This window comes from Mytilus trossulus, chromosome 9 (assembly GCF_036588685.1).
Source record: "Mytilus trossulus isolate FHL-02 chromosome 9, PNRI_Mtr1.1.1.hap1, whole genome shotgun sequence".
NCBI classification, from domain to species: Eukaryota; Metazoa; Mollusca; class Bivalvia; order Mytilida; family Mytilidae; genus Mytilus; species Mytilus trossulus.
In genome coordinates, this window is record NC_086381.1 from 73,780,714 (window position 1) to 73,796,864 (window position 16,151).

A 16,151-nucleotide genomic window follows, 5' to 3' on the forward strand; every position below is an offset into this window, starting at 1 on the left:
ATAACAAAAAAAAAAATGGACATTGGGTGCCTGTTTAAAGAAGCCTGTTACGAGTTCAAAATTTTCAAGAAAAAATCCTTCAACTATTCTTCTAACTAAGTTACATGATATTCAAGCTTGGACAGCACTGTATTTCGAGATGACAACTTTCATGTAAATATAGAGGTTAAATTGTCCCTCAAACGATTTGAACTGTATGGAGAATATAAAGAAGCCTTTACCTTAGTTTATTGTTGCTTCTCTTGGGAATCTATATATGGTGATGATGCAACACAGTGTCGAAAAGGAAGTAGTCCATTAAAACTGATGAAAGTTTAATCACAAAAATAAAAAGGAGAGTCCCAAATCAAATGGCTAAATCAAAAGCTCAAACACATCACACGGATAAATAACTACTGTCATATTCCTGACTTGGTAAAGGCATTTTCTCATGAAAACAAAATGGTGGATTGAACCTGGTTTTAAAGGTAACTAAACCTTTTACTTGTATGACAGTCGCATCAAATTCCATTCTACTGACAACGACTAAACCATAAGGCATGTAAATTAACCCATCATAGATACCAGGACTAAATTTTGTATATACGCCAGACGCGCGTTTCGTCTACAAAAGACTCATCAGTGACGCTCGAATCCAAAAATGTTAAAATTGCCAAATAAAGTACGAAGTTGAAGAGCATAAATGACAGCACTTATGCCTGTTTTATTTACATGATTTAGTTGAGTTTACTTATGGATTCTGCAAATTCAAAGATGCTTCTTCTACGAAAGATGTTACAGACAGCTTACGCATTGGAATTGGTAACGTGAAAACTTTGTAAATGAATAGCATGTAACTTGTACTTTGTTCGGCAATAAAAAGCAAAAAAAAAATGCTTGTGTGCTTCAGTAAAAGATAAGCTGGGACAAGTGATCTGTTAAAAAACACCAAATAAGTAGAACTATTCACTGTCATTCACAAACATTTACTTTATCGTAACCAAAAGTGAATAGAAAAGGAAAATCTGCATTGTAACAATCCTGTAATGGTTTACCTCTACACATTGTGACTTGGATGGAGAATTGTCTTATTGGTTATCATACCACATCTTCTTCAATTAATTTATTATTACTAAGACAGTGATCATGACTCAGCGTGTTAGTGTCCTCATTTATATATGCTATTAGGTCACTAGCACTTTGAGTGGCTAATTTATTTTACCGACTATCTTAACATGCAACATGACTACTGGTCTGTATATTGACAGCTGTCTAATCTGCAATCTTACCACATCTCCTTATTTCTTATAAGCTGTTTATTTTTTAAAATACATACGTTCTAGTTTAAGATATATGTATGAATATGTGGCTTTAAGTCATTAACATCTGAAAATTGTAAGTCTACCTTTTGATTTAGTTATAGCTATTTAAATTGATATTTTATAGTGTGTCTTTTAATGTTGTGATGTTACCCTATTGTTTTAGGTTGCTGAATGTCAACGCCTGTGAAAAATGTTAAATCGTATAAACCCGTTGCATGCGTTTGTCCTAAATCAGAAATATGTTGTTCAGTGGTTATTGTTTGTTGATGTGGTTCATAATTATTTCTCGTTTTTCGTTTTCTATTTTTTATATAGGTAATACTGTTGATTTTAATGTTTGAATTGCTTACACTATTTATTTCGGGGCACTTTATAGGTTCTTGTTCGGTGAGCTAGGTCTTCGTACTACTGAAGGTCGTACATTGACCTATGATGGTTTACTTTTACAAATTTTGACTTGGATAGAGTGTTGTGTTATTGGCACGCATACCAAATCTTCTTATATCTGACTATATAAACTACAAAAACAAAGTGAACAAACAAGGAAAAATGTTCATTATTTTATTTGTTCCTGAATAATTGAAAACTTTAATTTGCTTGTTCATTATTTGAAAGATACAAACACTGTTAAAAGTATCAAAGTTTTAGTAAACCCTCTTTCAAATTTTAGTATCAAAATCAATATTTAAAGTTGTATGAATGCAAGAAGGCAACTTTTTGTCATAGAGCAAATGATAAGCAACATGAAAAGCCAGCTTTGGATTATAAATCGCGTAAATAAAAAGAAAAAATTTATATTGATACATTAAAAATGTGTTTAATTTGTTTATAATTTGGGCAGAGCAGCTTCGGTTAAAGCAGACAAAAAATAGATAAGAAAAACAGACACAAATTTTGTTTAAAATCTGAACTGAAAATGATTAATATTGAATCAGACTTTTAGGTCAATGTTCCTGTAATAGCTGTGAGAACAACGGGTAAAACGTTGTCACAATGTGTCTTTAATATCCTCTCAATCCATGTTCTGCTAAAGACCGGAATTCTACAAAAAAACCAAAAAAAAAACCCGAATAAATATAAGCTGTAAGCATAATGATGGTTAACGCAACGAGTCTTCTGTACCAATTAATACTTCTCTTAGACTGGGGACAATGTAGAATGTCATATCTTATGGCGTTTCTTCTGTAACCGGAGAACGTGATTCTACTTTCAAAATCATGTTGTTTTCTCCAACTGGAACCCTTGACCTCTGTGTTACAATGCGGCGGTCAAAGCGACTAAGAATAAGAAGTACCTCCCTACCTAAACCGCTTACGTACTTATGTTCTAAGGGAAGCAATCCCGTTTCACTTCGACTTATAGTTTCTGATTACATCCTTGATATTTTGGCTCATAAATGACAACACTGTATGGTAGATTCTAGTCGTCTTTTGTGTCAACTCACAATGGTTACCAATTAACCAATTATAGTCTGAGTAAAAACATTGAAATAAATAACCCGGGATCTTTTCATTTTGAATAAACACAAATATACCAGTGTACAAGAAAAAGGTGAGTTCACAAATGTTAATTTAAATGTACTAAACATCAAATTGTGCATGTGTAAAACAAAATTTTGACATTTTTCGTCTCTTTGGTGTGCTTACAAGCAATTTAGCCCACCTTATTATGACCAAAATCAGTAGCCTGTAAACAAATATCTGTTCTTGGTTGTTGTCTATTTTACTGTAAATTCAGAAATTATTGCGTGCATTTATTATTGCGATTTTGTCATTTTAGACTTCAATGCGATTTTAATTATTACGATTTTGGGAAGTAATCCTGCTTTATTCATATAAAATATCTTAAAATGCGAGTTTAAATTATTGCGTTTACAACTCTGTCGCAATTTTCGCAATAATAAAAACCTCGCAATAATTTCTGAATTTACAGTAGTTATTTTTCGTTTAGTGCTTAATTGATAATCAGGGCTTTGGTTATCTTTTGTTTTCTTCTTCTTCGTATTTTGTCATGTTAGTGCTTTCAAGGTGTTATACTATTATCTATTCTATATAAGGAAACCATTAAACTTACCTCCAATTTCTAGCTCTTCATTCCCGTTTGTGTCAATTTGAGGTATGGCTAAGTTGAATATCTGTCTCCATCGACTCCGGCTGTAGTCCAGTCCAGGTATGTGTGCATTTGCATAAAATGCAGCAAATTCGTTACCATTAATGTGTCCATCTCTATCGGTATCAATCCATCTAAAGGCCATGGTCATGGCATCTCTCTTTACAGTGTCTCTCTTGTGTACCATCTGTTTGGAAAAAGTGTGTTATTTATTACTAACGATCTCGTTACTAGCAAATGTAATGAATATATAAATAGGAAATTGGGGTAAATTTCGTTGCTTTTTTCCGTCAACTTATTTTTTTAAATGTTTCTTCGGTAATGATATAACCAAACTATCTTTATTATATAAGTATTTTATCGATAAGTGCGTATAGAAGAAATCAAAGTGGTTCTTATGTAATTGAGTAATTTCAAATTTCATACATGATTCGGCTCTCATTGTGCATTTGAAAACATAAAAATTATTAGTCACTAGTGACCGGTGAAAAATAATGTTCTTCCAATTCTTTAACCAATGCATACAAACATCATAAACTTAGTCTTCTGTGCACGAATTGATCATTTTTTCCCCTGTAAATTTTGTATAATGGTCAAATTTTTTTTCAATCGGTCAGTGTTGTTGTGAAAATATGGCAGGTAATTAAAGTTCGTGTTTTGAAGCCGAAGTTTAACGATTGTCACCTGTTTGTCAAAAATCAACAAAAAAGCATGGAAATTGAGCACGTGTTTAGCATGTAAATTCAGATAACAGTTCATTTGAAGGACATCTATGCGTATTGTGATCAACGGATTTTTACGAGATGGGTCACACTGAGGTCACTTTGCATACGGAAAATATGTCGAGGGAATTGCTTCCTGGAAGGAAGGAAGCAATTAAAATACAGTAAACTTCTTCTAAATATGAATAAATTAAAGAGTTTTCTTCAGAAAAAAACATATGTACATAAGTTTTTTAATGAAAAATATTCATTGAGTTAAAAAAAAAGTATGCATTATTTTTTTTTATTTGAGGTTTCTTATGACTTTAACTGAAGACACATTTCTTATTTTAGATAATATATTGTATTTATTTCAAATCTGTTTTCATTTTTTACAAAAGCTCTTGAAAAATTGACAAGCACATACATTCATTTGATTCAAAAGCTAGATATGAAGTAAATATGGTAGGGGGGCTGTTTGCTCATAATGCAGCTTGATGCAATATATAGAGATAACACAGTTGGTAAACTCTGAAGTCTTATTAATACAATCTATTTTATATTTACTAAAAAGTGATCACTACATACATAATTTCCTTTGAAAAATTAAATCAAACTACTTTACTAAAGTAATCGAAATTTAATCGAAAAGTAATCGATGATAACATCATATATTTTTTTTCTGTAATCGATTCAATTTCGATTACATGCAATCAAAAATGTCTTCGATTACAGATTACTGTCGATAACTGGAAAAATTGTCATCAAATGCAATTGATTACAATTACAGATTACGATTATCCCATCCCTGGCATATACACAGCGTATTGTGGGTTGAAAAAGTGCAAATTGTATAGGACATCAGTGTATTAACATTGAATCAATACATGTCATTTATATGAATTCTTACATGTTACATTCTAGATTTGAACATCAATTAAAGATTTTTAGATTCATTTTGTTATGTATAGAACAGTTGCGTTGGAAAGAAATAACTTAAGCAGCCTTCTTGTCAAAAATATTGTATAGGTTATACATTAAGAGAATGTTGATCTTTCCAGATCCAAGGGTAGATGCAGGATTTCAATTAAATAAATACTGCCATCCCTTGCTAGGCACATACGGGTTGGACAATAAAATGTTACGCCCTGCTTTAATTTGCCATTGAAATCAGTTGCTAATTAACCAAACAATATGTGTTATATTGCCCATTTTTTAAAAGTTATCTAAGCCTATTGAGAATTTGATGTTAATCTAAGATATAAGATCATACTATAGTGTAGGAAATTAATTGTACGTACACCAAAATAAGTATAAATTAAATCGGTTTGTAAAACCATTACTAATAACATTGTTTAACGTAAAATGCATAAAATTTTGAAAGAATACAGTTAATAAGTTGTTTAGACAAAAGTCAACTGAAGTTTACCAAACATTGTTATCATTTGTAAATCATTGAAACAACGAAGATACGAGACAGCAATTTGAAACCATACACCAAAAGATAAGTCAATCAACTTCCCTCTCGTCCAAGTATGTATGTCAGTCTAAATTTCACCAAGTCAATGTATGATTGTCATTTTAAATTGTCCTCCAGCCTAACAAATATATCAGTCTATAATATCCGTAGCCCAAAAGATATGTATGTCTAAATTACTTGCAGTTCAAAAACAATGTCAGTCGGAATCGTCCTTTCTTCGGCTTTATAAATACATGTATGCTCAGTTGAGGTTCTGACTATTTGTGTTTACCAAATGTTTCTTTTTTCTGATGAATAACATCTCAAAGCCTTTATTAAGATGTTATGTCCTGTATTAAGTCAGGAATATGGCAGTTGTTATTAAATAGTTATTTTCTAAGTATGTTGCATTGGCGCTTGTTTTGTTGCACTTTAGTGCTTCTGTTATTCCGTTGTTTTTACCTTATAGTTGATGTGTTCTGTTCAGTTTTAGTTTGTAACCAAGATTTGTTTTCTCTCAATCGATTTATGACTTTTTGAACAGCGGTATTCTATTGTTGCCTTTATATGATATTGATAAAATAATGTAATAGAAGATAAGAATATGGTAGACTTTAAGCAAATTGAAATCCTTATCATCTTTGGTAAATCGTTGTCACGTGTTTGGTTTTTCTTTTAGCTTTGAAAAGACTAATAATTACAAAAGCAAAATCATCACTAGCTATGTGAGTGAAAACAGTACTAGAAAATGGTGGATTAAGCCTGTTTTATAGCGCTAAACCCCACACTTTGATGACAGTCTCATCAAATTCCATTATATTTACAATGATGCGTGAACTAAACAGACAAAGTAAATAAAATAGTACAGCAGTCATCATCTTGTATGTGAGTGAAAACAATACGATAGCTTAGCGAATATTAAATGTTTCTCCTTACTCTCTATTTGACATTGTAAAGCATCCAATATGCTTACGGCTTTAATTTCCTCATTTGTATTTCTTTTGCAGAATTCCGTTCGATACCATATTGTTGAATGAGATATAAGAGATGGTATTAGAAGCAAAATGTGACAACGTACCATCCATTATAACAGTGACATTTACTACAAATTAGGATTCAAAATATACTATTTACAGTTCTGACTTTAAGGATCATTAGTGTGGTTTTTAAAAAAGTGTTTAACATGTCATTTGTCTGTTTTAACGGAAACTTACCAAATACAAATCATTTTCAATAATTGTTTTACTCATAAGTTTGAAATTTGTCTTTTTATTGCCGCCTTTATGAATCTACAGCCTGCTTATTTTATCAAATTGCTTATCATTTGCACTCTGATGAATTGTTGCATCGCTGTCATTCATATATATTTGATATAAGTAAGTTAACTAAAATGTTGGTACTAATTTACGGTCCGTGTCTTTATGAAATACAGTAATAGCAAATTAAAGTTTTTAATTGTTCAGGAACCAATAAAAATATGAACTTGTTTGCTTGTGTGATATTTTATTTTTTCATTATAGGTCAAGGTACTGCCTTAAACACAAATTCTTGGCTTACACCGAAAGGCTCCAAAATTAACTGGTTTAAAACCATTTTAACAAGAAAAAAACTGTCTAATCTATATAAAAAAACGAAAAACGAAACGCACTTATGAACCACATCAACTAACGACAACCATTTAACAAAAAAGGTTCTGACTGATGATAGCTGGACACAAATGCAGACTGTTTAAATGTTTTAACAGGCACTGAACTTCAACTCAAACTGAAACAATAGTGTTAGATCACAACACAGAAACCCGACTTAACAATTATAACCCGAGGAAAAGGGTGTATATCTAAAATAGTCAACATGAGATGGCTATTTCACTAAGGCGCGGCCCGAAATGAAATAATTTTTAAGGATTGACAATTTCGAACATTTATCGCTTCTAAGGGGCCATAACTGGGTTCTTTTATACCGAAGTCATAGTATAAGGGACTTTAAAAGAATTGCAAAACGCTTCCATTACTTAATCAAACACTGTTTGTCCTTTTCATTTTAAGCCATAGCTTTGTCAGTTTATTTTCAATTTATGAGTTTGCCTGTCCCTCTGGTATCTTTCGTCCCTCGTTTAGCATTAGAAGAAGAAAGATTATAACATAGGGAGCATGTGTTCTTAATTTCATGTTGATTGGATTTCAACTTCATCAAAAACTACCCTGACCAAAACGTTTAATCTATATCGGGACGAACGGACGGACAACCAAAACACAAACGGATGCAAAGACCAGAAAACATAATGACCCTCTACTATCGTAGGCGGGGAATAAAAAAGAACACAAAATCATAGGATCTCTAATCCTGACCTTCAATCTTTACGTCTGCTATATTACAATCATGAGACACTTTTCCTGTTTTTAGTGAGATTGTACAAACAATTGAAGATAATATTTTATATGTATGTGCATGTGCTATTATTTTCTTTTAGCACTATTCCATGTTGATTATTCTAGTCCTATTGCCTTTTTTATTCACATTTAGTTAATTGATTTACATATTCCTTCTCTGTTGATGTGTTTGTTGTCCATTGTTGGGGTGGGGGATCGATAAACAAAGGGTCTTAGTAGCCGTTCTACTGTATCACTAGACTGTCAACACTGAGTTTGTCTGTTCGAATCAAGTACTAGACAGGTGTGCCCAACTCTATTATAAATAGTCAAGGATTACCTGTGTTACTTTTGAAGGTCTTGGTTCTCTCCCAATATTCTGATTTCCTCACACAATAAACAAAAACCAAAATGGCATATTAGTCCTATATTTGTCGTTACATATCAATCAGCCAATCAATCAATTAATTGCGGGAGTGTTGATGGACCTTTGTTAGTTGTTTTTGTATAAGTCTAGGATTTAAAGTCTGATACAAAAAATCGATAAGATATTTGCTATTCTAAGGCATCTGCATCTATAAAGTAAACATTCTCTTCTAAGGGTGCAAAGCTGTTTTTTTTTTTTTATTGTTAATGGCCTTTAAACAAACTAATTCTGATAGATAACATATTCAACACTGAATATTGTTTTTATTGGTGTTAAATATTGATTTTGTTATCAATAAATCAAAAGAAAAATTAACATTATTGTTATATACATCTGTTTACACATTCATGAAACTTCATTCTATCGGTGCATGTGTCTTGGAATGTTTTTCTCTGCCAGTTTAAGACGCATTCATACTAAATCCATTGGATGATAGATGTGTACTAATTAATAATTTCGCTTTATATGAATGATTTTTTATAAGTTGTAACTTGTTTTGAAAAATCTTTTAGTGACTGCGAGTACTCCCAGATCTGTCATTTGTAGTTGGGATACATATGTACCCGTCCATGTCCACTTTGTGTAGTATTCATATTTGCATCTAACTGATGAGTTTTTCCAATGATCTTTAAAGATTGTTCTTGTGATGTAAGGTTTCACAACTCTCCCAGGTTGGGGGAAGGTTGGGATTCCGCTAACATGTCTAAGCCCGTTACATTCGGTATGTATGTGCCTGTCCCTAGTCAGGAGCCTGTAATTCAGTGGTTGTCGTTTGTTGATGTGTTACTTATTTGTGTCTCGTTCATTTGTTTGTACTTAAATAAAGCCGTTAGTTTTCTCGTTTGATTTGGTTTGATTTGTATTTTCGTGGCCTTTAATAGCTGATTGTGCAGTATCAACCTTGCTCATTGTTCAATGCCGTACGGTGACCTATAGTTGTTAATTTCTGTGTCATTAATTTTGTTTGTTTATTGATTACGATTAACAGATTCTTGTACTTTGAAATTACATCTATTCGTGGCGGTTACAATTTTCGTGATTTTCGTGAACAGTTTTACTTAGGAATTTAAGTGTCCAAGGAAATATAGTAATTGTTATCAAATTGCAGAAATGTAGATTTGACAACATGAGTACAGCACCCAACGCTTTGTGAACTAATTATACATTTTTTTGTACAAATACAGACCGGATTTTAATTATTTAATCTGTAAATGTACGACTGTTCACCTTTTAGTTCTCATGAGAAATAAGTTATTATCGATGAAAGGCAGATTCCGGTGGTGATATACTATAATGAAGTGTTAATTTTTTCATAATTCTAATACGAAAAAAATAATGATATCATTAGGATGCTTGCTTTTTAATTTCTTACGATTATTTTTAAAACTCAAAATAGGTATAGGAAGTTGTGGTATGAGTGCCAATGAGACAACTCTCCATCTAAATTACAATTTATAAAAGAAAACCATTATAGGTCAATGTACGGCCTTCAACACGTAGCCTTGGCTCACACTAAAGAACAAGTTATAAGGGCCCCCAAATTACAAGTGTTGAACCATTCACATGATTCAAACGGGAAAACCAACGGGGTAATCTATAAAAAAAAAAAAAAAAAAAAGAAACGAGAACCACGTATAAATTACATAATCTACGACAATTACTGTACATCAGATTCCTGACTTAGGACAGGTGCAAACATTTGCAGCGGATTACACGTTTTAATGGTAAAACCTTCTCCCTAATTACCACACTATGAACGAATACTTTTGATCTGCGATACCTGAATGCAAATACATAGTTAATAAAATTATTAGGGACAAACAAGTACGGCCAAAAAGCAAAAAAAAAGTCTAAACCAAACCATAGCAAGACACCACCGCGAAATAATCTATTTAAAATCAAGGTTTCATAATATATACAGATAAATGAAAAATAACTTTGTCGTTTAAGGTATACTACTTCTGTGTATATAAAACCTTCCAATAAGGAATACCAAGAAAGTATATGTTTTTCATTTTCTTATATATAAACGTTTCAGTTAAGTGACATGTTATTCCCAATTGATCTGTTCATCGTTCGATCTCAAGTGTTTTTAAAACCTCTGATAACCTGTATGCAACATTTAGATGTTTAATGTGAACTTTCTTTCAATTCAAACATTTTGTCAACATATATGAATCAGCTTATTTCCATAAGCATTTTTTTTTTATTAGAAATGTGATGAATTTTGATAGTAATGAAAGACGAACAAGTGAGTGAAAATGAACACTTTATTTGACAATGTCCCGTAAAAATAATAAAACAACATATAATTAAAAGCAGGAATATTCGTTTCTGAAGTCTTAAAAATTCGTCACTCGATTTTTTAAGACAACTTATCTATTATTTAAGAACCCACAAACATGTAACATTTGCCGCCACCAAGAAAATTAGTTCTCACGAATAAAAAGTAAAATCACAATAATACTGAACTCAGAGGAAAATCTAATCGGATAGTCCATAATCACATGGCAAAATCAAATGACATAACACATAAAAAAGGAATGGACAAACAAGTACTTGAATGCCAAATATCATGTTTTCAATATGGTTCCAGAAGGCATTTCAAATTTCTTTCTTTAATTGTGTTTCAATTTGTGAGATTTGTTGTGTGTGTCATCATGTATTTTTTTCCATATCACGTTTAGCTATATCGTTAGAAGATCAGTTTTGATACTTCCTAGCCTGATTGGTATATGCGTTTGAATACTTACTGTTGTTTTTCGTTTGAATTCATTTCACATATTGTCTATATCTTCTTACTGGCGTTCTTTCATATGCGTGTACCTTTCCTTCATGTGTTTTCCATAAGTTTTTCAGTCTTCTCTCTCTATAGTGAACATTATTATAACTCAGTTATCATTTTCTATATAAAATAAGTACACAATATTTTCACTATTTCACAAATTACAAGCTTTGAACTATTGGACCGGTCAAACATTTCTTACTATTGGACCTGTTTGAAACTATTTGACCACAGGCATCATTATAATTCGCGGAATTTTAAATGCAGCTACGCGATTGGAGGATTTTGAAAATAATGCAGGTGTCAATAACGACGTCGTGGTTTACCTATTGTATCTAGTACAGGGTTGGCGTCAGTACAAGGCGTAGCCTGAGTATTGCAAATATCTATGAAGTAAACATTATGGTTTGGTTTCACCTTTGATATATACTTGCTCCTCGGGACAATAAACTTAAGCTTACTATTCCACGAATATCCAGTCAATAAGTATACATTGCATCATGGTGTCCTTGTGGTGGTTATGTTTTAATTCAAAGCTGGATTTGTCATGAACAGTAGATAAAATATTATCTCTTTTCTTGTAGTAACAAGAAAGTTTGTATATATTCATTGACAGATGTTTTTTTTTCTAAAAATGATCCAGTCATTTTTGTTATAATTGGTAGATTGACAAATGAATACGGAATATTTTTGTGTCTATGTTATAGTAATGGTAAAGTTGAGACTGAAAAAAAGGAATGTGTCAAAGTGACAACAACCCGACCATAGAACAGACAACAGCAGAAGGTCACCAACAGGTTTTCAATGCAGCGACATGATGAGTTTTCTTAAGACTCTAAATTAAATCAATTGGTAGTTTATATAAGAACTTATATGTAAATTAGGAGAGAACCGTATTGTATTTGAGGATTTGCGGGATTAAACCGGGGGTTTTACTGTCGCAAATTGAGATTACTTGGCGACGTGGAGCGGAGACAGGTAAACGGATATTTGCGACAGTTAAACCCCCGGTTTACCCCCGCAAATCCTCAAATACAATTCGAGATCGCCTTCTGCGATTAAAGAGTGGTGTTTTGTTCTGTCAAGTCCCTCCCGCTGTAACTTCTTTAACATTGCAGTAAACATTTGGTTTGAGGTATAAAGCGATTTATCTTCAATAAGAGATTCGGGACGGTTATAGGGAGGGCTTCTTAAATGGCGGCTTATGGAAGCACGGATTCCAACAAAAGTACTTTTTGAGTAGAAGTTCCCATCAGTTGACCTGACGTTAGTGTAAAATTCACGTAAAGAAGTGTTGAGCATTTCTGTGCTGAAGTTTTCAAAGTTGACATCTTTGTTTCTGTCAGCAAGCCAGTCTAAAAAATAGAGATAAAAAGGTTCCTTTCAGCTGTTTATTATTCTAATGTAATTGAAGGACTGGTAAAGTATTACGGCTTTTATGTAACTTTAAGATCTGGAAAAATTATGACCTTTTTTTATGTGATTCGAGTGGCGTTACTTTAACATGCTAAGTGTATTTTTAGCTTGACGTACATTTATTGTTAGGTTGCATATTAAAACCATATATTGTATTTGAGAATTCGCAACAGTAAACCGCTGGTTTCTTACTGTCGCCATTTGAGTAGTTGGCAATAAATATGTTTAGAGTTTATGTTTGACATCGTGAGTATACGAGTTTATGCTAAAGACAATGCAATAGTTTCGCAGACTTAATCATTCATCACATTTTACGCCAATATATTAGTTAAATGGTATTTATTTTAATATGCTGCATTAGAATGGAGTAAACTGTATTTTATTTTAAGCTTGGCCGTCGTAAAACTTGATTTTACTGTCACAAATTATCTGTTTACCTAGCTCTGCTACGTGTCGCAAAGAAAATTGAATTTGCAACAGTAAAATATAGGTTTTACGAAGGCCAAGCTGAAAATACCATACAGTTATCTCCTAATTTGTTTTAACTTAACATTGTACAGCAATAATGGTTCTCGTCTTGCATATCAAAGTAGTTATATATATATATGATACAGTAGTAATATGTTCAATTTCAGTAATAAGTGACGATCATATATGTATGGCCACACAGTGCTGGACACTGCTACTGAGAGCATTTTGGTTCTGCATGCCTTATTTGCCGAAAGAGTTAATGTTGAACCACAACATAATCATATGAACAGTGAAAGCAAGGAGATGGTGACATTTCGGCCTATTTAAAGATATAGAATATACGCAACTATCTTTAAAATTGAAAAGTGTTCTTGAAAAAATTAAAGATGGTTTTCACGACTGTGCCTTCTAAAACTTAGCATTATGCATGTCAAACCAAACTTTGCTCTGTAGACATCTTTGGTTTTCAAGACACAACATATTTGAATTTTGTAGTTTCTCAAGATCACCTTTTGTGATTGAAAGGACAGGGAAAACAAGGAGATGGGTGATATTTGGACCGAGTTAAGAATATAGAATAAACCGCTAATATCTTGCAAAAGTGTTTTCTGAAAATTTACATTGGTTTTCATGACCACGCCTTTCAAAGATTAAAATGAAAAATAGTGTGAAGATTTCAATTGTGCAAATAATAATGGTGGATAAATGATCAGAATATAGTGAGCTTTATTGGTAAATGAGAGTTATTAAAATGGAGACTGAATGTGCAGAAAAAGCTTTCCTACTTTGGATATAAACTTCCTCCTATACATGTACAATGTACATGTAGTTAACTGTATGATTTTTTTTCATAATGTGTGCTTGCTTCATAATAGCAGCTAGCTGATTTACAATTTTGTGATACAAGATCTACATTAATGTTGATGTACTTGTGATACATGTGTCAAATCAATCTAAATAAGAGTATTCAAAGATATTGCCTGTTGCCATGGTTACATATATTGACTATATATATATATATATATACAACAATAGGTCAATGGCAGGACAATATAAACTTTTGTGTATGATTTATAATCTCTAGTGGTATTTATCATTATAATGAAATTCATATACAATTTACATATTTTTTCTTAAAATGTTTTGTCCATCAGATAACGTACGTTTGAATATTTTGACTCCATATTTTGTCATTTTTTTGGTTCCTTTGCTGTTGGGATCATCTAAAATCAACTCCATTTCCTCATCATCTAGTTCCGCAAAGCGGCTTTGAAGAACAGCATTGTTTTCTTTCTGTGATTCTAGTATGTTGACAGCTTCTATCAAGTCAACATCACTCTCAGGGTCAATCAAGGGGTCCACTGCAACAGATAAACAATGATACATGTACATGCTTTATCGTATTTGCAACAGTACGTTGTAATAAAGCTTTTTATTTTTATTTTTTTAAGGCGATTTTTTGTAACAATAATTTTCTTTGGTAGTTGACAAATACTTTGAATGGGTAAATTCCACTTTCTATCAGTTCGTTACTACAAATGTAAACTAATCATGCTTAATAGAAAGCACACATTTTGATTTCAAACATTCTTTTGATACAATGTATTTCATTTCTCACAAGATAAACATTAAAAGTCACATTGTTTGTCAACATTGAAGCAATTCAGGCATTCTAAAGCATTCAAAGGGTATAAATATGTCTAGTTTTGATTTATGTTTGGCATCATGAGTATACATATGACGTCACATTGTTAAGTTGCGAAAGACAATGCAACAGTTTCCCTGGACTTTTTCATTTATGTCATTTTACCCCAAAATATTTGTTAAATGGTATCTGTTTTGATATGCTGCATTAAAATAGAGATAACACTATTGTAATTTAAGCCTTCGTAGAAGTTTAGAGACAATTGCACAAGAATGGAGATAACTGTATTGTATATAGGGACTAGCGGGGTAAACTGGGGTGCAAACATCTGTTTACCTGTCTCCTCTCCGCGTCGCCATGTAAACTCAATTTGCAATAGTAAAAACCCCGGTTTACCTACTGGCAAATCATCCAATACAATACGGTATCACCCAATTTTACGAAGACCAAGCTTTAAATACAATAAATACATGTATCTCTTATATGGACGGTGAATTTCAGGTTTAAAAATAGTATTTTTTGTATCTCACTCCTTTTTTTCGCAGGGGGGCATAACAAAAGAGATAAAGTGTTATGGAGAAAGCTGTGCAGGTTTTATTCTGCTTGAATTTGTTTGACACCTACGAGAAACATCAGCTGTAACCAAGTCCACTTCCATGGGATTTGAATTCATACTAGTAGACTGATCAGCTGTGCAATTCTCCGTTGACAATTGCAATCTGTCGGCGTCGTCTGCTGTTGTGTTGACTGGTGGGTTTTCCGCCGTATCTGCCGTTTGGTCCTCTTCTAACCCTTCTAATAAACTTGTTTCTAAATTAAAGTTTGGCAACACTAAATGCATTAACAAAAATAGTTCATTCTGTGAGTTATTCTCGTCATTCGGGTCATTGTTGTCAAAATTAGAGGTATTTAGGTCAGTCATTTTATGCAAAACAAAACAAGTGCGACGCGTATGAATTTGATATGCGGTTGCGACCTAGTAAACGTAAATTTACATAATAGATATAGGAAGATGTGGTGTGAGTGCCAATGAGACAGCTCTCCATCCAAATAACAATTTAAAAATTAAACCATTATAGGTTTAAGTACGGCCTTCAACACGGAGCCTTGGCTCACACCGAACAACAAGCTATAAAGGGCCCCAAAATTACTAGTGTAAAACCATTCAAACGGGAACATCAGATTCCTGACTTAGGACAGGTGCAAACATAGATATTGACCAATGAAACTGATTGTTTTAAAAATATTGCATTAGAATAATTTTTCTAGAGAAGTTTGTATAAAGCCTTAACACAGTTTACAGAAGATTTAACACTTCTTTCTCTACATATTTATATATTTTTTAATTGAAACGGGCGATGCAATAGCCTCTTATGGTCTGCCTATGTTATTACATAATGATAATGAAGTACAAGTTTGTAAATGGAAATTCCCGACCGAAAGTACAAATCTATTGAAACATTGTTAC

General features: G+C 32.5%; 1 protein-coding gene across 1 annotated transcript in view; it reads right to left on the reverse strand.

The window, feature by feature from the left end:
- Positions 1-1,848: 1,848 nt before the first annotated feature.
- Positions 1,849-16,151, reverse strand: part of LOC134683391 (uncharacterized) — a 35,533-nt gene continuing 21,230 nt past the window's right edge. The window contains exons 3-4 of the mRNA XM_063542674.1: positions 3,375-3,597; positions 1,849-2,343 (exon numbers count right to left, since the gene is read on the reverse strand). Coding sequence (XP_063398744.1) covers positions 2,303-2,343; positions 3,375-3,597 — 264 coding nt within the window. The 3' untranslated portion in view covers positions 1,849-2,302. The remainder of the gene's footprint in view (positions 2,344-3,374; positions 3,598-16,151) is intronic.